General features: G+C 40.5%; 1 protein-coding gene across 1 annotated transcript in view; it reads left to right on the top strand.

Annotated features, from left to right (window-relative positions):
• The first annotated feature begins 548 nt into the window (after positions 1-548).
• Positions 549-27,638, top strand: part of CLINT1 (clathrin interactor 1) — a 47,964-nt gene continuing 20,874 nt past the window's right edge. Inside the window, exons 1-4 of the mRNA XM_052684648.1 lie at positions 549-709; positions 24,638-24,742; positions 25,403-25,499; positions 26,967-27,075. Coding sequence (XP_052540608.1) covers positions 669-709; positions 24,638-24,742; positions 25,403-25,499; positions 26,967-27,075 — 352 coding nt within the window. The 5' untranslated portion in view covers positions 549-668. The remainder of the gene's footprint in view (positions 710-24,637; positions 24,743-25,402; positions 25,500-26,966; positions 27,076-27,638) is intronic.

Here is a 27,638-nt window from a genome sequence, read left to right as displayed (position 1 = left end):
GTGAAGACAGAATGCTACTTAGTAATGAGCTCCTTACGTCCATCAGGCGTGACTTTTACGCCTGTGTATTGCGGTTTAACAGCACTTCGTACAGACCTTTCCCACCTCGGGCCCCACGTGGCAGCGAGGCGACCGCTGCCCACAGCTTCGGTGCTGCGGCGGTGTGATAATATCCCGGGGCGGGGCGGGGCTGCGCTGCGGCTGCTCCGCCAGCCAAACAGGGCACAAAAGCTCGGTTCCACCGCGCTGTATAAAGTGTTTCCTGGGGCCTCGGGGACCGGCAAGGCGAAGGGAGGTGACGCGAGGTGAAGGGACAGCGCCACGCTCCTGTGGGAAGAGCCGCGCACTACGACTCCCGGCAGCCCTCGCGCGCAAAGGCGCCGCTCCGCGCCCAGACGGCGCGCGGCTCCCGGCAGGCTTTGCTGGGCCGCTCGGCTTCCCCAACCCGCCCCGCCGACCCGACAGACTACATTTCCCAGCGGGCGGTGCGGTGCAGGACCCTCCATTTCCGGGAGCGGCGCCGCGTCCCTCGGTTGGCAGAGGCGGCGGCTGCCCGGAGCGGGCCCGGCTCGGCGGCGCGGCAGCTGCCCGGAGCGCGGCGTGCGGAGCCTCCTGGGGTCGGCGGCAGAGGGCGGCGAGACCGCAGAGGTCTCCGGACGATCGGCGCCATGCTTAACATGTGGAAAGTGCGGGAGCTGGTGGACAAGGCGTGAGTACGGCGGGGGCCGGGCGTGCTGGGAGGGGGGCCGGGGCCGCTCGGTCTCGTCCCCTCAGCCGGGCCCGCTCTCCCCCCCTGCTTCCCCTCGCAACATGGCCGCTGCCCCTCCCCCTGCTGAGGCGGCTGCCTCGCACCCGTTCCGTGCCCGGCCGACTCCTGCCCTCGGGCCCGGTGCCGTCTGCCCGCCTCTTGGCGAGGCCTGGCTGCTCTGCTGGGCAGAGGCGGCTTCCAGCCAGCCTCTGGCCTTCCCGTTATGGCAGGCTGCCTTCCCGGCCCTGCCGGGCTCCTCTGGGCCTTCGCGCTCCCGGCGGGCTACGTTTCCCATTTAGGTGCTCCCCTTTATCTGTGGAGGTCTGTGGGCTGCGTGCCTCTTTGAGCTGTGAGCCCTCAGTGTCAGCGTGTGCTGCTTTGGGCACGGGGAAGGATGGGACAGGTCGAGGGAGGCGTGTGAGGAACCACCTGTATGGCATGGAGTACTTCCAAAGCTGCCACGTTCACAAATCCTTTTCCTCCTTCCTGATGCCTGGGCCCTGCTGCAGTTGCAGTTGATTCACGAACACCCCTGGGTCTCTTAGGAGGTGAAGTGTGATAGAGGAGCAAAATGCACCATCCCAGACATTACATTTTTTAGTAATTCAGATATTTGCAATGTTTACTCCCTGGAGGTTACTGTGCTCACGGTGTTGCTGTGAGGTTGTTGCTGTGTTTTGCTGTCACTCCTCAAATTCTTCCATGAGGGAGAAAAAATTGCTGTAGTGGGGAGAACATAATGAAGATCACATTTTGCCTCCTGAAATAATATTTCTTTAGAGGGAGACTAGGAGTGCTTTTCCATTCTATGTCCATCCAATTGTTAACTTCTTGTAGGAGTTATTTGCTGAAGTTCTGTAGATGATTACGTACTGGATGAGTCTGTGTGTTTTAATTGTGTCTGGGCCTACAGGTCTAACAGCAAATCTTTCAAAATCAATTCTTTCTAACTTCAAAAAACATCTAAACAGTTCTTAACTGTCTTGCGTTATATGGGGTAACCTGTAGAGGCTCATCTTGAGTTCTAGGACTGAAAATAATGCTTCCAGAGAATGTTGAGATTTGCGTATGTACCTCAGTTTGTCTAACAGTGGCATTGTGACACTGTCACTGTGTTAAAACTGTTTACTTTCAAGAGTATTTTGTAAGTTATTGAGCCTAACAGTGCATTACAATCTTTGCTGGAAAATGCACTGGATTTCTAAACTAAGCGTAAGAAATGAATATTTCAAATAATCAAAATGTTTGTTGAGTAAACCTCAATTTCAGGGAATAACATGATCCAAATAAAGAAGATTGTGTGTTTAGAAAGAGAGGGGGTGAAGCGCAGTGCCTGGAGAGTGAATGGTGTTTAGAGATGTCAAAATCAATAGTCTCATTGTGTGTGGGGTGGATTTGTCATAATGTCTTCTGTCTTAAGGCAAAATTACAATCATGAACTTACAAAGTTCTCTACAAAGGCAGCTCTACAAAGGGATATTATCAGTAACTGCAGATTTTGAGTCAGGATTGTACTGGACTTGAACTAGAATGTCTTTAAAAACAGTATGATTTATTGGGTTTTTGTAAACATGCAAGAAGACTGAAATGTTGCTACTTTGAATTTCAACTTCTTTGTGGTTCCTGTTACCTCTACATATTGGTTCTACATTCTGCTGATGCTTATCATCTTAGTATTTCAATTTGCTTATCTGTCTCTTAGCTTTATTTGGGCCTTAGGTGGCTGAGGGCTCTCCTGGATCACAGACATGTCATGGTGAAGGACCTGTATGAAATGTTTTTCAGGGTTTGAAAGTTCAGTAAGCCACAATACGTAATTAACCTACTATTAATTTTGTCAGCCTACTTCAACAAAAATGTTTAAAATGGAACATAAGCTATTAGATGTAAAATGGCCTATGATGTGACAAAGAGCTTTGTGTTTTGCTCCCATTTGCTAACGTTGCTGTTCTTAGTTTTTAATTTAACTCTACACCTTCAGTATTGTGTACCTCATTCAGTTGTGATCAAACGGTAATAACTCATTTCTATTTGGGGTTTTTGAAGACCTTTGGGTCTTAAACCACATCACTAATAACGTTTCTCTGTGTCTAGTAAAATTTTCTTGTCCTAAGTTTTGTTTTTGCAGTTTCTGATTTAATGCCAAACGCTTTCTGCTCTCCAGTTTTTGCCAGGTACTGCATGCAGCAGTGAGTGCAGGAACTCTTCAGATGTGTGGAGTAAGACTGAGTTTCTGACTGGTTAGCTTGCAGTTTAGATGGTGTAGATCTAAACTTCATTTTTTCTGATGGAATAAGTTCTGTTTCACATTTATTATGTGAATAATTTAACTCTAGAAGGCAGCTTTTCACTTTTTTGAAACGTTCACTTGTATGGGTTCTTTCCTCTGAGTAGGTCAAAGCTGAATTGGAAAGTAATCTGTACAAATGCAGCCCTCCATGCTCAGCTTGTTCCTTCTGCAACTGTAAACTTGGTTCAAATGACACGTTTCTGGTGGCTCGGTAAAAGTCCAGGGTGGTGCTTGAAGTAAAATTAGTGAGTGAGCTGGCATTTCTGAGTCACTGCTGAAGTAATGTGATAGGCTTTCTGTTGAATTCTGTGTTGCCATAGACTTAGGTTATGTTTGCGGAAGAAATATGCAGCCATCACAGGCCAGGCACTGTGTGCAAAAAGGCAGCCAGTTCTTCTGACCTGGAGAGCTGCATACCGACATCTTAATATGACAGAGTGCAGAAGCACACATACTTCACATAGCTGGTAGGAGTGTGAGCTCTAAGAACATTCTGCAGCTGAGAAGTACGCTGGTCATCTGCTGTGCCTCTGCTCTGTTGCATTATGGGTTTTGCAGCTTTGTCTTTGAATGGCTGATAACAGCAGTCCTGGATGTTCTGCAGCTCTTATAGCAGTGAGTTCAGGTTACTCCATTCCTGCTCTGAAGTAACTGTGGTTGTGATGCAGCTTGGACGTAAGCATTACATAGAAACTGTGTGTGAGCTGCATGAAGCGTAGGATCTGCAAGCTGACCAGTGCTGCGTAGAAGCAGATTACACTTGAATCGTCCAATTTCTACTGGTATGAATGCATCAGTGTTTTGAAAATCCAACCAGCAAAGGCCCAACCAGGTGTCTCCGTACTGTCAGTAAACACGGGCAAAAGGAGTTGCAATTCTACTTCTGGAGTCCGGGTTGTTGAAATCTAGAGTATTATGCAACTTGGCAACTTCCTTTTTTAATCTTGTTAGACAAGTATGTTTTGTGCTTTGTGTTCCTTGTGAAATTTCTGGGGGAATTTTACGAAGAAAACTCCATGGTGTTTTCAAAAGAAAGCAAGGAATATTCAGAAACCTTTTCGAAGTGGTTTTTAAGTGGGCTGGAACAGGAACATTGGCTTGGTTTTGTAGCCAGGTGAAAAATGGACCATCATTTCTTTGGCTTTTTAAATTCCCTTTTCCTAAAGCAAGATCTTCTGATTCTTATACTCCTGAAAGGCTGCTGTGCACTGCTAAAGTAGCACAAAATTCTTTTTCTTAAGGCAAAGGACAGCATTAAAGCATATGCAATTAGCTAAGATAGTTGGTCCTCTCATAAAAGTAATTCCTCTATGAGGTGTGATTGTAACTTAGTGTTTTTGCCAGCTGGTTTCTGTCACAAACATGTAGGTCACAATGAGTTTAGGTTGTTGTTTGTGTTAAGATGTGATGATTTTGTAGCAACTTTGTTGGAAACTATTACCTTTCTTAGCTTTTGTGATCTGTTAAACACTTGACCCTAGAATGTGGGAGCTCACTTTAAGCACATACCACACATGGGAAGGTGAGAAACAATCTAAATAGTAACAGGATTAAGAGAATAGGTCTGCATAATCCAAATGCTGGCTTGAATTTAAGATGGGTGAGAATGTTGTCACTGAGTTTTTGAGCTCCTAGGATGTACATGGAAGAGGAGAGCCTGTGCATTTCTTGTCAGCATTAGGAACATGACAGCTGCCATCCCCCTAACTTTTATTTTTTTTTTTCTTTCTGTCTCCCTCTTCTATTTCAATTGTTTGTCCCCATAGCCAAGTCCAAGCTGCTTTGCTGGTGCTTCTCTTGGCCACACCTTGTTATGACTGAGCAGGAATGTACTGGCACTCCCTCACCTTGTGGAGTGAAGTGTTACAAAGCTGTGCTTTCATACATTTTGCAAGCTTGACAAATTGCCCAAGTGTAGTAATATTTTTAAATGGAGAACAAACTGTCTTGCTTAGAACTTTTAGAACTGATTATAGTGCTTGTACAAATGCTAAGTGCTCAAAGCATTTATACCCATGAGAATTTATTTGTGGAGTTAGGCGTTAAGGTCCTCTATAATTTGTTCTGATTTTACATTAGAAACCCTTCCTCCTTGAATGGGGGTAAGTGGAAAGGGAAGAGCTGGAGGAGCTGCTGTCATCAGCTCCAGTACAGCTGTCTAGGAGAGAACTTCTAGTTAATGAACAGCATGTTTTCCTTAGTGCTTCTAATTGTACAAGCTGTAAAGAGAATGGTAAAATCTTGGTAAAATAGGGTGAATGATTGCTTTGATATTCATTGCAGTTTCTAGCTCTTGTAGCCTAAAGCGGTGCATGCAAATGAGACGTTGTGCTTCAGCTGAGAAGTAGAGGTTTTTGGGTTAATCCTGCTTCACAAATAAGAAAACTGCAAGGATAGTTGTGGCAGACTAACTTGCAGTGGGTTGATAGTGGTTACAGCTCTAGATTTGCTGACTCCCAGTCTTTTATTGTTTCCTGCTAGCTCACGCAATGTCTGCATTATACTTACTAATATGGTAAATACATACCAGTAACTTGCATTGCAATTACAGTCTTACAGTTAGCTGTCAGTTGCTTATTGCTTATAGTGTGCTCAAGTTTGACTGAGCTATAGGATCCTTCTTGTTACTAAGCTGGAGAGGGTTTAAATCTTCTCGCCTAACTACTTTATTTTTCAGCGTGCCTGTAATTGTTCTTGTTTACTGGTCATTTTCTTGTGGTACATGGATTCATCCTTTTAGATTATTGAGCTCTTCTGTAATGAAGTGGTTCTTTGCTGGTTTAGTAGTAGCCAGTATGATGGCAAATGATCTGTCATCTGATATATCCAGTGAAAGGGTAAATAACTATCTAATGCTAGTCCATTGGTATCTGACCTTCCCATAAACTCCCTTGCTCTAGTTCCAGGATCATTTAATTTTCTCTATATTTAAGATTTATTTTGGTTTGCATAAGCAAGATCTTCAGAGCAATGAGCATTTTCATTGTTTCATGTAAGGGACAGTTAACCCTCACTGCATGAGTTGTCCTCCTATTGCTGCTTAAGAGATCTCCTGCTGGTAACTGCTTTAAGAACAGCATTTCATGTCATTATTACAAGAAGGTGATTATTGTCTCCAGTCCTACAAGGACTTGTCCTCTGCCCAGTTAGCAGAAGATGAGTGTGAGAGAATAGTCTTAAGAACACAAAGCAAAGCTGTATTTTCATGTTATCTGGCTCTGCAGCAGCGTGGCCGTGCCGGTCAACCTGTTGTCATAGCACTTGGTTCCTAGGGCTTTCCTCCTTCTTTTAAAAACTTAGAAAAAGCATTACAGTGATTTTATTTTTTTTTCTTTTCCTTTTTAATTCAGCAATAAAAACAGTTGTAGTCTTTGGGGCATGTACTTTAGTATTGGTGATAAGCATCTCTGAAAGTATCCTGCTCTGTTATCTCATGTGCATAGGTATGTCATTCTCCTGTTCGAATATTCAGTTAGTGGAATAATCAAAAGTAAGCAAATAGTACAAGCTGTAGTTTATGTTAAGAGTCAGTGTAAAATAATTACAACCAATTTCATCAACATACTCCTTAAAGTGATGCTTTTGTTACTGCTCATTCAAATGTGTTGTTACCCTTCTATGCCCCATGGAAGGTAACAGCAGTGTGTTCTGTACTAGCAAAGGTGATGGCCTTCTGTATTTTCAGGGAATCTAAATGGGGTGTGTGTTCAAGAACTTCTATCTATTTGAAGTAGTTTTAAAACATAGTTTTGCATTGCCTTGCCAGAGCTAAAACTAGGTCTCTGCTTTCTTGGTAAGTAAATGAAACTGGTCAAAGCAAGTCTGACCTACATCACTGCCAACGAGTCAAATGGATCAAGGTGCTCGGCTCAGTTCTGTGCTAATATTTTGATTATCTGTATATTTCTTAATCAGGGTATAATTACTTTCAAAGCATATTGAAAATGTGGATGAGTTGTTGAAGCATGACTGAGGCATCACGTTGTAGGTTGGCAGTTTAAAACACAAAAATGTGGAAATGTGACTGAGTCTCCTCTTGTCTTTGCCCTGAAATCTCTCACTATCAGTGCTATAGCAAATTATGGAAACAGAGTTGAAGCCACAAAATCTTAGGTTGTAGTTTCACAGTCAGAGTAAATGTGGGCTGAGGTTTCACAGCCTTCTGTCTGCCACAGGCTGCTGGCACTTGCATACTTTCTGCTTGATCAGAGAGTATCTCTCAGGCTAACCAGTTGTTTCTGCCAATTCCCCACTGGATCAGTTCCCTGGTATAGTTAATTCTGTGGTTGCACAAATGTTCATACTGGCATAAAGGAAGGAATTTTGATAAGAATGGCTGGGGATAAAGGGGAGAGGGGGGAGAGTATGAGTTTGAGTACTTGAGCTGCACAGAGAGGATGGAATTTCACAGACAGTTTGAGGAGCTCTTGGTGATAGTTCCTACTGAAGGAGAACACCCCGCTCTTATACCTGGCCGTTTGTAGTCTGTGCATTCCTTAATGCTGCCTCTGTTAGTGCAGTATTTGCTTGTGCTAGCTTGCTGATATGGCTTAAAAACAAACAGAAACCAGCCACCGCCTTTTGTGGTTAACATTCAATTTGGCAGTGTGCTGCATAAGCAGCTGCTTATGGCGCTGCAAGCCCTTGTGTTGATAGGGGAAAGGACAGGAAGATAGGGTGGGACTTTTTTTCTGATAATGCACTTAACTCAGTTTGGAAAGTGCACTGTTAGTAGTTTGTTGCTTGCAAAGCTTCTGTGAAAGATGACAAATTTAAGTTCTCACTTGAGATTTGTTATGGTTGCTCCTCTTTTTTGGATATCAGGCTCCTGACCTAACATTCCCATGTTCGTATCACTGTTGTGCAAGGGGATGTGAATTACCAGGCAGGGTTTTGCTCTCAGGTCCCAAATCAGTAAGAGAGGATATAAATTGAAATAGACAGCTGTCTTGTGTTGTCCGATTTTGAATGATTCCAGCTGGAAATGCTCTTGGGATGTGACAGCTATCCAGACCTTCATGTGAGAAAGATGCCTTCTTTTCAAGTTAAAAGTGTAGCTAATGATATGAGAAGTACTGGTGGCATGTATTTCAGTTATTACAGAGTGGTAAGAGCGGTTATTTGAAATAAATTGCATCTTTTGGATGTGCTTGATTTGCCATTTAAAATCAGACAAGCATCTTTAGGGTGTATTTGTGTGTTTTAGCATAACTACCACACTGTGTTTTATACTCTTCCCTCCCTCCAGATAATGTCCCATCCTAAATGTTTAAACACTGCACGCCTAATAGATATTACCTGAGTCGTTTGGGATACAATTAGAAATATTAGTTGTATTCAGCTTGTGTAATGAGACAGACCTGCATTTTCTGAATCTCTTGTAATAGTAATGAGACCCATTGGGAGTTAGGGAGCATGGTTTTTGTTTGCTTGGTCCTGACTCATAACAATAACTGTTTTTCTTGTTGGTTGGTCACCAATCCTTCATGTAATATAGAAGCAGTCTCTATACATTCAACCTATTCGGTGTTCCCTCAAGATGAAACTTGTAGTGTAGAACTGCATCCCTTTGTGATCCTTGGGATGGATTTTGGGCTCAGTGACATATTCACTTGAAGATTTCTGTAGATCCATTTTGAATGTAAAGAGAACAGACTTCTGATAACATTTCATTTCATTGGAGTTGCTCTAGATAGATGCTTGCTTCTGAAAAATAAATTCTTGTTAACACACCTATCTGTGAATAGAGGTGGTACCTTGGTGATTGCTGTCTCTCTTAATTATTCCTCATTTGGTGATTACTGAGTTATTTTAGCTATTCCTTCACTTAAAGAGAGGTGGGGAGAAGCCCTCTCTTCGGAGGTGTTTACTGTAAAAGTGAATTATCACAGCAGTCTCTTTTTGCCAAATAGATGTTTGTGTTCCTTGGGACAGCTTGGAAACTTAGTGCTAATAGACTGCTAATTAGAAAGTAGATTCTCTTAGCCTTTAAACTGCCAGTGTCAGGTTTTTTGTTAATTACAAACTGTAATCTACTTTTGTAACTGCCTACACAAGATCATAAAATTCTGGTAATCTTACTGTTAGTGAGTTGAATGAATTGCTCCTCAATTGAACTACAGTGAAATTGGTTTGTTCTAAGTACTTTGTTTTATTTGAAATTATCACTTATATGTGGACAGGAAGTAAAAACTGGGGCTCCAAGGCAAGTGAAACAGCTCTTCTTACCTTTTTAGGATGTAAGAGTTACTTGATCTCCTGGAGGAACCAGTTTAATAAATGATACCTATGAAAGGAGAGGAAGCATCTTTATCCTCCCAAATAAACGTGGCTTGGCATTTTGAAAGTTAATTTGTATGCAATCTGCCAGACTCATTCCAGAAAAAGAACACTTGGTTTGTCTAAAAATGCCTGCTGGTGAACTTGTGGGATCTCAGTTCGCCAAGATACCCTTTTTATGCAATGGGAGATAGCAGTTTGAAAAATACAATGGATGTTAATGCTGTAATTCTGATACCTTAATACTTCACTTACTCTGAATGGTGCATTCTTGTTGCTTGTGCCATTTCATTTTCGGTATTGTGCTGTGAATAGCTGTAGAAGGGCACTCAGCTGTTAATTATTAACCACTGATTCCTTATAGGTTAAGCTACTTTGTCCAGATGCTTAAAGCAATAGCATAAGGATTTCTGGGTTGTTACCTGCCTTCATGGGAAACTGACAAAAGAAAATAGGTGCTAAGCTAATTTAATCTATTAAGGATTGTGTTGACTTTTCTTATTCTTGATAGATTTACTGCAGGAAAGGAATATGGTCATTCAAATGCATTAAAGGAGGGACAATCTGAAGCAGGAAAAGATGAGATTTTTAACAAGTGGCTGCTGTACAGTAAACAAAGCTAAGTTGTTCTGCCATTTGTAGGGACATCATTTAAATTCAAGGTTTTTGCAAATGTATTTATTTTTTACCAGCGTGTGTTTGAAACATTGATGCTTGCTTTCCTGGTGCATTTTTTTTTTTCCTTGCAGTAATAATTCTGGTGCAGTTGAGAGTAAAACCTGACAGAATAAGAGATAATGTGCACAGACTAACGCACGGATTCAATTCCTATACAGAGAAAACACTTTTTTAGCGTGAGGGTGGCTGAATACTGGATGGAGCAGAAATACTGGGATGGCTGCTGATTGCCTGAACCAGATGTCAGCAAAACTTTCTTATGATTACACTAAAAAACAACAGGAGATGCCAACAGACTTAAGAGAACCTCAAGCTGATGAAGAGAAAAATATTTCTTTATGGGTCTGTGGTAAGAGGTGTGCGTGTGATATGAATGGTTTCAGTCTTCTGAACTCATTACAAGACGGATGCATATGGTGGTGAACCTTGACTCTTTTGCTTCTGGAAATTTTTGGGTAAGTCTCTTTGCCAGTGTCCCCTTTTAAATCTGTGTGGGTAACAAGGCTGTGCTGTAGGCTGAGCACCAAATAACACATGAAGGGCTGAATGAATGAGCACTGTGCTGAGGGAAACTTTTTCAGACCATATTAACAAACTGTGTCAACTAGTCCAAATACCTGTGAAACTGGAACTCAGGGCTTGAAGCATTGAGGTCAGAGCAAGAGTAGGAGGGGTAAGAGAGCTGTATTGCTTTATGTTCTCCCACCAAATGTGGGTGTTGGAGAGGCAACATGGACAGGAAAAGTGATAACAATGAGTGATGTGTGGGTTGGATATGTGTTACAGCCTGTGTTACACTGAGAACGATGCTTATTTAGATGATTGGTGATTTAGTTTTATCAACCAACTAACCAGGAAGACAAAAGTAGTGAAATGTGACTTGATCCTAAGGTGTGCATTGGTTGTGGCTCAAGATATTCCTTTGAGAACCGCTTTGTAATAATAAAAATAATTTAAAGCTAAAAGTCTTTGTGAGCAACAGAAGCATAAGAAACTTTTTTCAAGATGAAATCCTTGCAGGTGATAGAGAGGTGATAAAATAGTTTATTGGGGTTCAAAGCAAAAAGATTATTGCTTCTCAGAAACACTGAAAAATATTGTTAAAGGGAAGGATTAAGGAAATAAAGAAAATCAGAAATGTTTCAGGAAGCTGAAGTGTCTGCTCAAGGGGAGAAGCAAAGTGCAGAGCTGCTGATCATTACCACATAAAACACAGAGGAGGAGTGTGAACAAGAGTGAATAACCGTTTGCACAAGGTGTATATCCTGCGTCAGAGGAAGCAAGAAGTCTTTAGGACTGTTGGATGCTGAAAGAGGACTTGGAGGAAGGTGAAAGCATAGCAGGAGAGCTCCATGATTTTTGTGCCTCTAGCTTTAAACTGTTGGAGCACAACAGTGTATTCTGTGGCGTTATCACTGCATGTTTGCTCTACTGTTTTACACTCTCAGGAATTAGAATGCTGGACAGGCCTGTCCTTGTATGGCTCTGTTAAAGTAGGAAGTACTCCCTGGGAGACTGAAGGCTTTATTTCCACTTTAATTTTTAAGATGTTGAATTTCTTATTTTTAAGTGTTAGCAAGGTGACCTGGAGGGAAAGGATTTGGTTTGTAACTCCCTTTCCTAGCCAAAGGGTAGGAAAACATCACTAGGTAGATAGTGATGGAGAGGCCGAAGCACAACTTTCAGTGGCTTTGATTACATTCCTGTTTATGGTTCTGTGTAATGCAGTGCAGAAAAAAGTTCTGAGACTGAATGGAATATGTCTGGATTGTACTTAAGGATGACATCATTCTTAAATAGTCTGATAAATGTAATGGTTTGTTGTGGACTGGATTTCGGTATCAGATAGGAAAGGAAAGGCTGCAAATGCCTTAGAGCTGTTGAGTATAGCAGTACGAAGTTGAGTATATTCAGCACGAAGCAGTGAATAAGCAGTAGGCTGTAAGGACCCAATTTTGAGAAGAGAAGCTGATCAACTTTCCTGTAGTGACATCTACATTCGGTTTCTGGTTTTATTTCATTTTCATTTAAAAAAAAAAAAAAAAAGGCTGAAAAGAGATATTGAGAGGCTTTTTTTATGAACATCAGCAACTGTGAAATTAATTCTGGACTGTTCAGAAATAAGATGAGTAAATTGTGATGTGGTTCATCTTAGAAAAACAAAGATGTTGGTTTCATTTGTCTCTGAAACTGTTACTGAATATCTCCTGCATAGCAAGTTCGTCTGAAAGACATGTGAGCAATGAGCCTGTAGTTGGATAACTTTGCGTAAACTCTTGCCACCTCCTTCTCTTCTCCCACTCCAAAAAGTGCAGTGCAGCTTCTATCTCTGTCATAAGACATTTTCTAGGACATAGGCTGTACTAAAGCAGCAGTTACAGGTGTTTTGTTTAGTTGCTTCACCTGCTGCTCAGATGTATCATCTAGATACATACAGATTCTGAGATGCATTTCTCAGGCTTTCATAGGTAATATGGTTGATAGCTGACTACGTTGCGGATGAAGTGCGAAGCTGTACTCAATCAGCTTTGTAGCTGAAGGCAGTGGGAGCTGCAAACTTAATCTGGCCTGCCTTGAGAAAAGCTTTTAACAGGTGCTCACTGTTGGTTTGGAGGAGTTATTGGGGGTCACCTTTATCCCACTCAGAATGCTTGCAGATGAAGGTTCGTGTTGTGACGTCCAGGAGTACGCGTGTTGCTGCATTTCCAAAGTGGTTATGTAGTAGCAGCAAATGATCCGTTTGTGATAAAAGCTTCAATGTCATTGTTTAAAATTTAATCATCCCTCTCCTAGTGGAACAGCTAGCTTGTGTTTAGAGTAATGCTTGGAATTAGAGCAAGGTTTTGATGGTGCACAGCCTGCAATGAAGGGGATAGCTGAAACTGCAAGGGTCATTAAGCATGGTCCGGTTGAGGAGAGTTGGTTTTGACACTACTGAAACATGTATTATTGTGTATGTATTGTTCTGTCCACACCAAGTATTCTGCCAACTGACATATTCAAATCATAATTAATTCTTTGAACTAAGAAATCTTGCATTGTTTGTAAGTTGGTGTGAATGGTAATAGCAAATAGTTGTGCACCATTCGTAGGTGCATAACTGCAGGCACTATTCACTGCTTTTCAAAGTAAAAATGGTTTTAATTGTAACGATTCAGCTATTGTACTTCATGTGCATGGCTGCAAGTTTTCCTTGGCCAGTTTGGTAGCTGTAAGCTAACAACTGTTGTGTGTTCCTTATGGTGTCAGAAAACCCTGCTGTGAATCTTTCCTGGGGGAACACCTGTGCAAGTAGTGAATCAGCAGTTACAGAGACCTCAGGGTTGCACAAGCTGTAGTGTTAAGGAGGGCTTATCAAAGAAGATGTAACTTTGGGGGATTGTGTTAAAGCAGTACTGGCACAACTCTGGATACACTGAAAGCTAGAAGTTTTTTGGAAGTAGGATACGAACTTGTTGTGCAATGACCTCTACTTATGACATTCCACTGGCAAAATGTCTTAAGAAGTTAGTGATAAAGTTTTTACTTATTTTATTCCCCATCCTCCTCTTCCATCCAAAGACCACTGGATTTTGCTGGTGCCAGGAAGTCTGAGATACAAAGAAGTCAAGGTTGCACAGTTTCTGAGTTGACTGTCTCCTCTTGAGTGCAACTACAACTGGCTTATTGTCTGAGAACTTCTGCCACCTTTTATTTCTGAGTAAGGTTAAGACCTGGCTGCTCTTGTAGATGCTGCTCTCACAACAGTAACATTTTATGCAACAATCATTAAAGCTCACAGGCTGCAGTAATTTGGAGGCTCTGTGTCTGCCAAGGATTTCTGTGCACACTAAAACAGTTGAGCTGCGAGCTTGGAAGTGTTATCTTCATGCTTTGTGCTTACATGGAGGGCAGTAGAATTAGATATTGTGCTCAGGAGTCTTAATGCAGTGTGTTGGAGACACCTGAAAGGAACTCTTAATTTTCAGGGAAAGTTTCTCTTGAAGTTATATGAATGTAAATACAAGAAAATGCCATGGATTGGAAGGTGTAAGTTAGGTTGAAGTCTGATTGTTTTATTCTTTCTCAGAGAAAAACAGCTTTTTAGTTTTGTGTTGCAATTGAATCAAGCCGTGTTCACTGGGGTTTACTTTTCGTACTGCTTTTTTCCTCATGTAAGAAGCACTGACTCTACAGAAAATCAATCATAAACACTTCTCTTGCTCTTTGTGCTACTCAGTGAAACGTTTTTTCACAACTCCTGTTAGCTGGTTGGATCACCTCTATGAAAAAATTAAAGATGCAGCACCTGACTGAAAATGAGTTGTGATTTCTGCTGTGTCTTGAAGGAGGAAGGCTGATCTGACTGGATTCTGTAAAGCAATGCAGTTGACTTTAAAATATTTTTATAACTGTTGCAGATTGCTTGTTGCAGAGGAAAAATCTGAAGTGTAGGAAGAAGACTGGATGTGTAAGTGAGCAAAAATAACTGTAGCTGTGCAGTAATGAATTGCATATGGAAATATGTTTAGTTCTGCAGTTACACAAAGTTATCCAAGTTCTGTCATTCCATTTCTTTTTTTTTATTTTATTTTTTTTTTTTTACTCTATGGCTGCTATTTTTGAAATATAGTATACTGAACTTAGGAAATCCATGGTAATACAGCCTATGAAGCAGGCTTAAATCTGATACGCCAGGTGTGTGCTCAGAGGAGTGCAAGGACACAGGAACTTGTAATCCTTGCAAAGGTTGTGTTGCCTGTCTCAATGAAAAAATGTTTGTGTTAGCAAGTAACTCTCCTACCAAAGTGTCAAATGTTGCTTCAGAGGCAGCTCTTTTCACTTGTTTGTGGAATTGGTTTTCATGCTGAAGATGAATCTCATTTGTCATAAGAATGATGTAGATGTAATTTTACTCTAATATCAACGAAGATTTAAACTGAATACTAATACTGAAACACCGTGGTATTATTTCCACTGTAAGGTTAAAGGAAGTGTTTTGATTAATTTTAACTTTTTAATAAAGGCATTTGAATGGAGTACATAAAATGAAAGCACTGAGAGTTTTAAAGTGTAACTGCAGAAATGTGCACTTGAAGATGTCTCATTGATGAAGACTAGAGAATGGAGAATGTGATGGACTGGGTGTTTGGAACTAAAATTCTGTGAAGAATGGAGAAATGCAGGAATAGAGCTGGTCTGTAGATGAAAAGATACTGTATGTAGAGGTGGTACAAGACCATGGTTGGTGGTATTGTCATGTCAGAATCCTCACCAATTGGAGGAGTAACACGCACTGCTGCTCTGTAGTTGTTGACAAATTACAGTATCTAAAACAGCTGTGTATCTGATGGTGTAAACCACAAAGGGGTGATTTCAGAGAAAAATGCAGAAGTATTAACACACCACTGCAGGGAATCTGTAGTGGAGAGATGAAGTCAGCCTTAAATCGAAGGGCGGTAGTGTTCATTCCTTGCACAAGTGTGCTTGAAGACTACCATGTAATTGGTTGCTTCTTCTTTCCTAACATCTGTAAAAGCTACTCCAGCAATAGCATAGCAATTACAGAAAACATGAAGAATATAGCAAGCTGCAATTGGTAACTTCTACAGAAGGCTTCAGCTATGTTGTGGTGGTTTCTGTAAATGATAAAGCTTCCAAGTGCTCTAGCAGGATTCAGTTTGATTCTTATGTCACTGTCTTTTTTGAAAGCGTATTTGTGAGGTGGATTTGGGTATCTTGTTTACTCGGTAGTCTTTTGTGATTAGCAGTTGTAAGGCACAGGAAATAGCTTTATAGTTCCTTCCTCCCTCAAGTCGTTATTCATTTGTGGCCATCAGGATGTTTTTTTTGGCTTATCTCTTTCTGTGCAGTTTGCCTTGCACATCTGCCACATAAATTATGAAACTCAACTTGAAAAGCTGGAAATGTATTTCAGATCCTACTGCAATGAAGATGGTGGTGTTAGTTGAAAAGAGGTAATTGCTGCTTGCATGGAAGGTCTGTAATAATATCCAATATTCATGTAATTGTCTGGTGTCATATTTGTAACCCTTCTAAGGAGTGGTTTAAAATTAAGAAACTTAAATGGTCAAGTATCATCTTGTGTTGAGCTGTTACCTTTGTGCAACCTGAGGCATTTCAGCAGATGGGTACCCATCTGTTTCTGCACTGAATGTGGACTTCTGGCTTCGTCTTTGAGATCCATATGTTTCATCTGTAAGGCTCTAAATCTAAGCTGCATGTTTTATAACAAAAGTGACATTACTGACAGGATCAAAATGCAAATGCATTAAGTTCATTGCATGTTTTTTTGTTTGTCTTAGCCAAGCAAAGACAGAGGTGCTGGCTCAGATTGAATATCCAAGTTCACACCATCTTTATTCAGAGGGCACATCTCTCATCTCCCCTCCTCATCTGGGGAGGAATAATTTCCATGCACCAGTACAGGTTGGGGGATGACCTGCTGGAGGGGAGCTCTGCGGAGAGGGACCTGGGTGTGCTGGTGGACGACAGGTCGGCCATGAGCCAGCAGTGTGCCCTTGTGGCCAAGAGGGCCAATGGCATCCTGGGGTGCATTAAAAAGAGCGTGGCCAGCAGGTCGAGGGAGGTGATCCTCCCCCTCTGCTCTGCCCTGGTGAGGCCTCATCTGGAGCACTGCATCCAGTTCTGGGCTCTCCAGTACAAAAAGGACAGGGATCTCTTGGAAAGAGTCCAGCAGAGGGCCACAGAGATGGTGAAGGGCCTGGAGCATCTCTCCTATGAAGAAAGGCTGAGTGAACTGGGTCTGTTCAGCCTTGAGAAAAGAAGACTGAAAGGGGACCTGATCCAAGTCTATAAATATCTAAGGTGTGGGGGGCACAATGGCGAGGCCGGACTCTTTTCAGTGCTGAGTGGAGACAGGACAAGGGGAAACGTCCAGAAACTGCAGCGTAGGAAGTTCTGCACAAATGTGCGCAAGAACTTCTTTACAGTGAGGTGACGGAGCGCTGGAACAGGCTGCCCAGGGAGGTGGTGGAGTCTCCTTCTCTGGAGATGTTCAAGACCTGCCTGGATGCCAACTTGTGCGACCTGCTGTAGGGAACCTGCTTTGGCGGGGGGGTTGGACTCGATCTCTGGAGGTCCCTTACAACCCCTACAATTCTGTGATTCTGTGATAGTGTCTTTTTCCTCAATAACCTGTTACTAACACTAGGTGCATGAATCCCTGAATGACTGTTATATTTGGGAAAAGAAACTTGAAAGTTGTGTTTGGATCAGCAGTCCGATGTAATCCCTCAGAGACTGAAGGAAGAGGTGCCAGCAGAACTGCATGAGCAGAGCTGCCCTTTCCTGGGCTGTTCCCTGCTGGGGCCCTGAGTGAGCTGGGAGGCATTACTGTGAGGATCACAATCCTTTCTTAATATTATCAATTCAGATGTCCCTCTAAAAGTATTTCATGCTCAGATGGATAAATGTTCAATGATTTTTTTTTTTAACTAATAAATAAAAATGCTTCTGCAAACCAGTGAACATTTTAATAGCAAGATTCTAGCATCTGGGCATGGGGATGGCAACCTTCCTCTGAGGAGCTGCATAGCTATTCATGTTACTGTGAGCTCTCGGTAGCTGAGATTAACTTCCTGACATATGTTAAGACAGGAGCATTGAATAGGAAGGTAACATTTCGACATTCTCAAGGCTTTTCATCTCTTTCTACTCCTGCTGCATTGAAACCTTTTAATGTAGATACTAAAAATAGGTCAGATGGATGACTCAGAGGATGAGTGGTGGGAATAAGAAAGTTCCCTTGGCTCCTGAGGCTGCCTCATGATGCCTTGCCTCCGTAGATGGGGGTCTTCTCGATAACAAAGTATTGGGAAACATCACTGGTATCTGCCTTATCACTTCACCAAATGTTCAGTGTTCATTCATGTATTTTATAGTGCATCCATTCATTCTTTTATTAAAAAAAAAAAGTGTATGCTACCATCCCAAACGTGTTTTCAGCCTCTGTATTGCTCTTTTCTGAAAACGTTTGAAAATCTCTTTGGATAGTATCCCCAAAACAAGCACCATAGGTTAGATGAATAGCTCAGGGACCCTTTTCTAGTCTTCTGGAAGACTGCTAGTTTTGCAGCTGCAAATGGAACAGACAAGCTGGCAGGATAGGTGTTACAGAACGCACAACTGGCACTTGAGCTGTAGGAGCAGTGTTTCAGCTCAGACTCAGATCTAACTTACTGCTGCCTTTGTCCAGAGGTGTTCCTGTTGAGGTTGCCACTGTGCTGGTAGCAAGCTATCCATGTGAGAAAGCACTCGTTTTTGTGTACTTCACCAGAAAATCCATTGCAGTGCTGAGACAGAGAAGCACAATGACTACATGGCCAGCTGTGTACGTTCTTTCATAATCGCACTCAAAGCAAACTTTCCATATTGTAATTCAAAGATTTCTCAACTAGTTATTTTTCAGATGCCATCTTTTTTTGGTTGGACCGTGCAGTCTAGTTATTTTTAAAATCAATAGAGCTGATAAAACATGATGGTACTGAATTTTGGGATGTAGACTTCCAAAATGGTTACTGTAAAAATTCCTCCTTTTCTATGTCACCAAGTGAGGTGGTGAGATTTTTTTCTGAGTCGGTGACAGCTGTGCTGTCTTGGAGCAATGTGAAGCGTGCTGTGCTTTTACTTACTGTATAAGTTACTGGAGATATGCAGAAGACTTCCTAAAAATAAAGAAGCTGCTAACAAAATTACAGAAATAATGAGATTGAAGTGTTATTGTACAAGGCTGCCTATTATAAGGATAATGTTGCTAAACACCTAGTTACCTAGAAGATAAAATTGTGATGTTTATTTTGCTATTGGAATAACACAAGGTTAAAGTATTCTTTCTTGCAGGATTTATTTACGAGGTATTACAGTACTGCACGGCTTCTGCTGCCCTGCATTCATGCAGATCCTTGCCTATAAGAGACATTTTCTTTAGAAGATACACTTCCTTTGGTATTGCTACTTGTTTGAACGGCAGTAAAATACAGTTTCAACTGTATGTATGATAGTCATGTATGCAATACATTATTTTCCCCCTCCCCCCCCCCCCCCCCCCCCCCCTGCATCTTGTCTTTAAACAGATATTTTCAGAATAGTCTCATTGGAAACTGTTAATGGTGGTAAAATGTAGAAAGTTTCTCATCTCAGCTTTTAGTATTTTAGTGTTCCCAGCTGCAAAATTAAAAAAAGGAAAACAGAAGGTGCATAATCCAGTGATGTCCTTGGAGTAATAGTTAAAGGCATAATATTATGCACATAGGAGTTCCATGTATACGTGATATTGTAATTGGTTTGAAATATACATTGGAAAAAAAATTTAACTATGTAACCAGGTTTTTCATTCCTTCTGCTGGCTCACTCAGCACAGTGGGCAGCTTCCCAGAGGTTTGAGAAGTGTTTCTAATTAGGCTTACCCTGTCCAATGCAATACCTTTATCATCGCTATAAAGAAACTGTTGTAATATATCCTCTCTGTGACTTCTGTTTATTTTAGTTTTCGCTAAATTAGACATGGCATTTCACAAATCTTCTGTGAATCCTATGTCCAGAATGGTGCTTGTGTCCTCAGTGACACCACCCACATCAATAGCAGCTCTAATCCTAACGGCGCTTTAATGGAGTCGTGCCCCAGGGCACAGTCAGAGCTTTTAAGTTTGAGGCAGAAACACTGCCTAAGATCTGTTAGTCTTTGTGATTCCTTAATATGTGCTAAAGCAAGTTTCATTCTAAACGGTGGTGTATAATTCCTTGCTACACTTAATATGTGAGTACCTTCTTTTCTCATAACACTTGTTGTTTTCTCTATTGCAAGTTTTCTGTGCAAATGCTGTTTAATGGTTGCAGTGTATTAAGGACTACCTGAGCACTCAATGTAATGTAAAAGGTTCACGTGGCACTTGGAGCTCTGAAATGCTGAGAGATGCAGCTATCTGCTCCTATCCCGATGAATGTGCTTGTCTTAGAAATGTGTTTTCTCCAGAAGAACATTGCTCCCAAAATCTAACAGTAAGCTGTCTTAATGAGCTGTCATTTCATGCAGGGCAATGAGGGATCAATGCCACTGACCATGGAAAAAATCCAGAAGGTATGGGCAATGCTGTAAGGAGTTCTTTAGGGAAGGTTGTGGGCACTGAACTTGGTACCCTCACTAACACTGCTACATCTGAGCTCCCAACCAAATTGAATGGAGTGAGCAAAGACAAAAATGGTTGCACCTTTCTTTAGCAGGTTTGCTGGAAGTGTGTATAAATCACTGTTAAAAGTCTTTATTGTTAGTTCAAGGGTTAACATTAGGGCTTGGTGGCTCATTTTAGAGTGGAGGTTAACTGAGGAAATAAATTTGTTTCTCTGTGCATAACCTTTCACGATTGAACTCTTCCCCACTCCTGGAACTTCTTCCACTTCTTTGGTTCAGAGCTTCATATTTCCCCAGCAGTGTTTCCAGAGTGTTCCTTGTTCAAGGGGTATGATATAGAGAGAGAGGTTTTGTTTTTTCTAGTGCAGAAGCAGCAATGGCTGTAGGATAACTGTTTCAGGCACAACAAAACTGTATGTGATGTTTCCAGTTGTAAGCTGTGACTAGGAATGCCACATTTGTATGGTACTTCATAAGCAATGGTTATCTATCAGATAGCTGAGCTGAGCAGTTGCAGCAGATGGATCTGCAGAGAACGCCACGTGGTCCAAAACCTCGCTGGAGCAAACCTTTAATTCGTACCATAGTGCTGTTGTGTTACTGAGAGCAGAATACACCTCTTGCTCACTAATATTGTCTTACTGAGCATTTGTACTTTGCTTCTTGCATTCCTATGTAAGGTGTGGACCCAGCAGAGTTGCCAGGCCACATCATGGGTTACTTTTCCTGTCACTGATATGGGAAGACAGCCTTCTTTACAGATTGCCTTTTGTATGTCATCCTGTGGGATGCTCCTGCAGTCTGTGAGGCTATATGTACAAGTAGGCCATCCACAAGCTGTATTTCCTTTACAGAGTATTGCTCAGAGGGAAATTTCAGACCTGTAGGATTTTTCTTTCCTTAGGGCTGAAATCTGAGGTGCTTTTCAGATCCTTGAAAGTAGCAGGGCTGAAGTGACAGATAGTTAATGTCTTTTTTTTTTTTTTTTAATGGACCTTATTCATTTTTCTTTTTTCTTTGATTTTACTTTATTTTTTAATGGAACTTCTTGGTAGGGAGGATAAATAGGCAAATGAGAAGAACATCAACTAGATATTATCCTGCCTCAAATTGTGCATTTAAAGCAGAAAAATGGCTCACTGCTCACATCCATCTACTCTCCCCTTTTTTTATTTTTTTTACTTTGTTTTTTAGACCACTGCAGCATCCAGATGACATCCTTATCTTATCTTAATTTACAAATCTCACTACATAGCTTAGAAAAGAACTTGGAGTTATTTAATAAGCTCCTGGATCCTTTGAGAAATTTTTCTTTGGAAGGCTCAGGCAAAAACTTGGGCAAAGTATTTTTGGGATGTTTTATCAGTGGTACATCTGTTCAGTCTCAGAGTGTGTTGACATACAGCCTATAAAATGCACGGAAAACTTCTAACTGTATTTGCCTTTTTTTTTTTTTTTTTTTTAAACAAGTGATGTCTCATTGTCTGCAGTCAGAGGTAATAAAAAATTTATAGCTATTACCCACTTGCTTTTCACTGGCGATGTGCATTTATTCATGTGGAGAACCTGACTCTCAGATATGGGTACCTACTCAGTGTTGCTGTAACTGGTAGCTGTAAGCACTTAAAGTTGAGTGTTCTCATGTGAGAAATGTAGGAGCCAATCTTTTGCTTGCCATTCCTGTGCTCATTGTGTCACAGAGGTGTGATGGTGCTCTTCGGCTTTACTGAGCTGCTTTTTAAAAAAGAGGCAGTGGTGAAATAATTTGTAGTGGGTACAGGAAAGAAAATAATAATCTGACATCAGTCTGTGATTTTAATAGACTTAAAATTGTGGCATGCAAGCAGAAAGGAATGCAACAGCTTGTGGAGTTAATGTCAACCCATCTATTTATTTTATATCTATACATTTTTAAGGTAACTTTCAAAATACACTTCATGTGTTCGATGTGTGTCTGCCTTAAAAGTTCCTGCAAAGGTGCTTGTTGCAGGGCTTCAATGAACAGTTGTGTGTAAATCGGGCTGTACTGCTGTAGGGTGTGTTGAACACCGCCTCTAGGATGCTGTCAGTCCCGACCCACGGACCTCCGTTTGTTTGCAGGGCAGGCTGTGTCCATGGGATCCGGCTCGACTCCCTGGAAGCCACCCAGTATAAACTAATCAGAGAGCCCCCCCTGGTGTCGTAGAGTGTCCTCGGATATTAAATTTATATCAATCGCAGGAAGTCTTGGCAATCAAGCTAGTCACTTTTTCCCTTCACATCTGGATGTCAATTTTTTGTTGTTGTTGCAGAGGTCACAGGAATCATGGGTAGGGCATGGAACGAGGGCCATAGAAAACATGGGAAAGGAAGAATAAAACTGTATTTCCACCTTTTTAGAAGTGGTTATTTTTAAGTGACCTGGAATGATGCCAAACTACACAACTTTTTTTATTTTTGAGGTTTACATTTGTTGCTGAATTAAGTGTGGCTTAACGATGCTTTGTTTTGGAACGCTTTGTGCCATTACATCTCATCCTGACATTTATCAGAGAGATTTCTCCTAGTTGCTCTGAACAATGACTTCACTGCAGGATTGATTTAGAAATAAGTTTTTTTTTTTTCCCATTTTAGTCAGCTTTAAGTGCACTTTTTTTATTGTTACCTAAGTTTCCCCTGGTTCCCTTCTCCCCCCCCCTTCCATACCTTATGCTGCCGTTCCTTTACAGTTTGCATCTCTTCATGCATTTTCCAATCTTAAATGTTGTACTCTAACAAATGAAGGAAATGCTTAACTTTATGCTCTCCCACCCACCCCCAGCTCCTCATCACATCTCAAACAAGTGCTTAAGGAGGGTTATAAAAACAAACACAACCTTTCCATTCAACTGCCTGGCTTGCCTTGCTCAGGACAAGGGAGCCAGTGTGCTGAAAGCAGCACAGCTCTGGAGCCTCTAGCTTTGCCTTGTGGCTTTCTTGTTTGTTTTGGGTTGTTGTTTTTTTAAGTTCCATGCATCTGGGAAATAAAAGTTGTATTAGTTTGCACTTGTATATATGGCAAAGAAAAATGTCAAAAAAGGAGCTTGAGATGCATTTAGTGTAAATGAATTTGTAAAAGCTTAATTGCTGTTGTTCATACCTACTGCTGTGTTCCTGTAGGCTTTTTTTTAATATAGATGGGTTTTGTGAGCTTGCTGATTATTTATTCAGTCATGTAACTTATTTCTCTTTAGACACAAAGTTGAATAAAATCATCCATCAGAATCTGACAGCAGGAATTCTCATGCTGAGAATCCAAGCTTAAGTCCAGGAATCTTATTCTGTTTTAACAATTACCTTCTGTGTGCCCTTTGGGACTTAAGGGGATCTCATTCTTGTTTCTGCTCCCTGTCCCAAGATTTTTGCTATCTTTATGCCAAGTAAAACTAAACGTGCTAACTCCTACATGGACAGAGGAATAACTACTGAGCATCTTGATTTATTTTTTTCCTGGTCCTTTCAAGCTTGGGGTGGGAGGGCTGGGAGGGAGGTGTTAAGCAATGATCACCACCTCATTCTATTGTATTACATTGTATGACAGTATCAATTTGTCCTTTTTACAGTTCAGCTAATTTGACTTGGTTGGACGATGTGTATATTGAAGTCATCTTGCAGGATTGGCTTCTGACACCAACTGCGCAATGAGCTTTAACTAAATTTTCCAACTTGTCTTCAATTTGTGTGCATATGTAACTTGTAAGTTATTTTGGATACGCTGCAAAGAATGCAAGGACAACACGGTGCTAGGTTTCCTTTTGGAAACCACCTATCAACAATTGTAGTACAGCTTTTATGGGAAAAAAAACTTTTTTCCAAGTTACGTTTTTCTGTGAACTCTCATAGATGTTGCTTGAATTCCTTGTAATCTTTGCATTGCTGTAATTGTAAAACAGCTTTTCTTCTTCTTGTTTTCTCTTGAATAAATTTTAGATGGAAAACAGACCCTCTAGTGACTCTCATCTCTGTTTGGTCTTCCATTGGAGTGTTGTTTTGGGGCTTGGTTCCTGGCTTTTTGTTTACCATCGCCTGTTTGGTGTTGATACTTGGAGTTTCTCGTAGCACTCATCATTCGTAAAACCTGCTGCTGATTGAGTTGTAAAGCTTCTTGTGTATAAACGCATGGTACAGAGCTCTAAGCAAACCATATCTAGTCAGGGAAGTTATCACCTTTGACTGTAGTGGTTCAGTTTGGATTTTAATTTGACCAAAAGCCATTTTTATTGGACTGAATCCAGCTCTAACGCAATCCATAGTTTCTCATCTATATTCTTGAAGATTAATGGAATAGTAAAATCTTAAAGGTAACATAAATGTGTTGTATAGTGTCCTCAGGATAACTTCTGCACTGAAGATGTTTTTTCCCACCCTGTAGAGGTATCTCATTAAGGTACCCACTAGTGTCATTATTAAGTTTTCATGTGTTCCTCAGTTTCGATGGTAATCTTTGTGTGTGTTAATTTTTTTTCCTTTGCAGCACCAATGTGGTTATGAATTATTCAGAAATAGAGTCTAAGGTTCGAGAAGCAACCAATGATGATCCATGGGGACCTTCAGGGCAACTCATGGGAGAGATTGCCAAGTAAGTGATAATTTGAGGCAGTGATGAAGAAAGGCGCATTTTATAGCGGAATGTGAAATTTGCTGTTAAATCAACTCTGGTAATGCTGACTGATAATACTGAAGGGATGCTGTAAATAAATTCCTCTTTTAAACACAATCTTTTTTTTTTTTTTTATTAAATGTGTAATCTTACAATGCATTGGAAACTGTCAAGCAGAAAACGTAGTCAAATTATTTTTGAAACACTTGATTTTACGTACGGAACCTCAGTTTGTTCGGTGGGTCTGACTTTGCTGGAGTGTTTATTTTCAAACTGATTTTCTGTGACTTTTGAAATAGAACGAAACTGGTCAAATTGTTTTTGAACTGTTTTCTGCCAAATTTAGTTTGGAAGTTACGTGTTTGACTAGTTGCTGTAGTTATCAGGGTATTTTCCTTTATGAAAAGCATTATTTTACTGCCTTAGATTTGTAGATTAATTTCTTTCTTTTGTAGTCCTACAATGTAAATTACTTCTGTATGACTAAGAAGCAGTGATAGCTTTTTCCCTTGCAACGCTGTCAAACTCGGATGGCTTTAGATCAAGCCTGCCATCTACTGTCAGTGCTGAGACTTAACAAGCTATTACTGCAAGCCACTGAGAATAACATTTCTTTACTCCTTTTGTTTAATTTTTTAGGGCAACATTTATGTATGAACAGTTTCCAGAACTTATGAACATGCTTTGGACTCGCATGCTGAAAGACAATAAAAAGAACTGGAGGAGAGTTTATAAGGTGTGTATTAACATGAACTAGAATTATTCAGGATTTTGTTTGGCTTACAAAGGATGTAAGTGTAACATTGTGATTTAGTGTGATTAAGCAGATATCACTCTGCTAGAAACCTGTAATTTCTTTACTACCTCTCTGCTTAATAAATCTATTATTGCAGTCAAAGATGTCTTTCAAAGGAAAAGTAAATATCTGCTTTTAGAAAAGCTACTTCATGAGTGTAATATTGTAATTGCATTTTGCTGATGTTCAAGCATTGGAGTAATATTCGCATTTTAATCTAACCAATGGAATTGTTACTGTGGTACAAAAGAAGCAGATGATAAATTATTATGCTATCAAGACAGTGTTCTTAAAGGAATTAAAAAATATCTGAAATAAGATTAAATTGCAATTTAATTTTATGACAGTTCATAATTCTGTAAATTGTGGTTTTGCTTTGAGTGGAGGCAGTTTTGTTACAGATCTTGTTGTATGAGGGTATGCCCTACTTGCATTTTGGAAACAGAACTGAAAATCATTTGCATTTTTCTTGTCTTTGGCTAATTAGTGTGGTACGGAAACTTTTTGCTTAAGAATATCATGCTGCACTTAAAGTGGTGTTCAGTGTTCACTGAATTATGCAAATATAACCTCATTTTTATAGAACTGATGTATTAAACCAGCTTATATTTTGTTGATGCCTGGTTGGAACAAGACAATTAATTCTAAGGCATAGTTTGTGCTTTTCACAGGTGCTTGAAGTTTTGTATTCATAGTAATTGTTTTCCCTGAAGTACAATATAAATTAATATTTAATGCTATCACACATAACTGCTTAATGTTATAAAGGCTGCTTGGAATTGCTTATCAGGTTTGGATAAGTTGAAATATAATGATAGTTTTTAGCTGTTAAAGGTACTACTTCAGAGTGGTTTTTTTTCCCCAGGTAGAAATCCTAAACTTAAAAAAAAATTAAAGTAATTCTTCATTCATTTCATAACTTGCTCAAGTTTGTCCTGAAATGCAGTTTTGAATATCCATTGCATCCAGTGTAAGGCTTCTTACATTTCTGTAGGAGTTACTTTTGGAAGCTGTGACTGAGAAGCAGAAGAAAATGTTTCATTTTGCAGAGTTACTTTTTTCTTTTAAATTTCTTTGTGTATTTTAAAACAAGCAGTCGCTGATGAAGGCAATTACTTGTGATTTGGTAACATTAAATTATAGTTTAACAAATGCAGTTTTGATATCTTGAAGAGCAAAAAGTGTGTGTTTGGGGGAGGGAGAAGAGGGAGAAGATGGATGTTGGCTTTTTGCTTTTGTTTTTTCTCTGTAGGTTAACCCATATGTTAAGCAGTTATATAGAAGGGGAAGATCTTATTATTAAATAGTTTTGATGGGGGCAGTTTTGGATTTCGATTTTTTTGTTTTGGGGTTTTTTTTAATTGAGCTTTTGTTCATGCAATCACAAGGTGCTTTGTATTTTTATAGTCTTTGCTGCTCCTAGCTTACCTCATAAGGAACGGATCAGAGCGTGTTGTTACAAGTGCCAGAGAACACATTTATGATTTGCGATCCCTGGAAAATTACCACTTTGTAGGTGAGCAATAGAAAAATCTTATAAGCAAATTAAAACAGTAGTTGGAGTTGTCAGTCACCTGAACCAGCTTAGAAGCTTCCCCAGTCTAATTAGAATGTGACTGTTGCCAGTTGTGTGAAGAGTGCAGAATCCAAGACGTGGGACCCTAGAGTATTAATTAGTGAAGACAAGAACTTGCAGAAAAGACTGGCTAATAACAACAGAACCAACACAACATGAGTGTTCGGGTTTTTATTAAAATATGCACTAGAGACTGGTCCCCTGTGGTGTCCGTAAAGGAATAGCTTTAATCATATGGGAAGAAAAGGTTAGAGCTCCAAAACACACACATCTGTTTGAAGCTAGGGCTTTTTCCTCCCACCAAATAATATTTACAGTGCAAAGGCAGCAAGGCCAGTGTGTGTTTTGAATGTGAAAAAGGCTGGGAAAGGAGCATGTTTAGCTTGTAGTACATCCTAACTGAAAGCACTTCTTCAAAAATTGAGTTTTGCAATAGGAGTGAGTTTCTGCAATTAAAGTTGCAAAAACTGGACCAGAAAGACTGAGCAAAAAGGCTTATGTTC

Source organism: Tympanuchus pallidicinctus, unplaced genomic scaffold (assembly GCF_026119805.1).
Source record: "Tympanuchus pallidicinctus isolate F22 unplaced genomic scaffold, pur_lepc_1.0 scaffold21, whole genome shotgun sequence".
In the NCBI taxonomy this organism is placed as follows: domain Eukaryota; kingdom Metazoa; phylum Chordata; class Aves; order Galliformes; family Phasianidae; genus Tympanuchus; species Tympanuchus pallidicinctus.
This window is presented reverse-complemented; position numbering and strand designations above follow the sequence as displayed.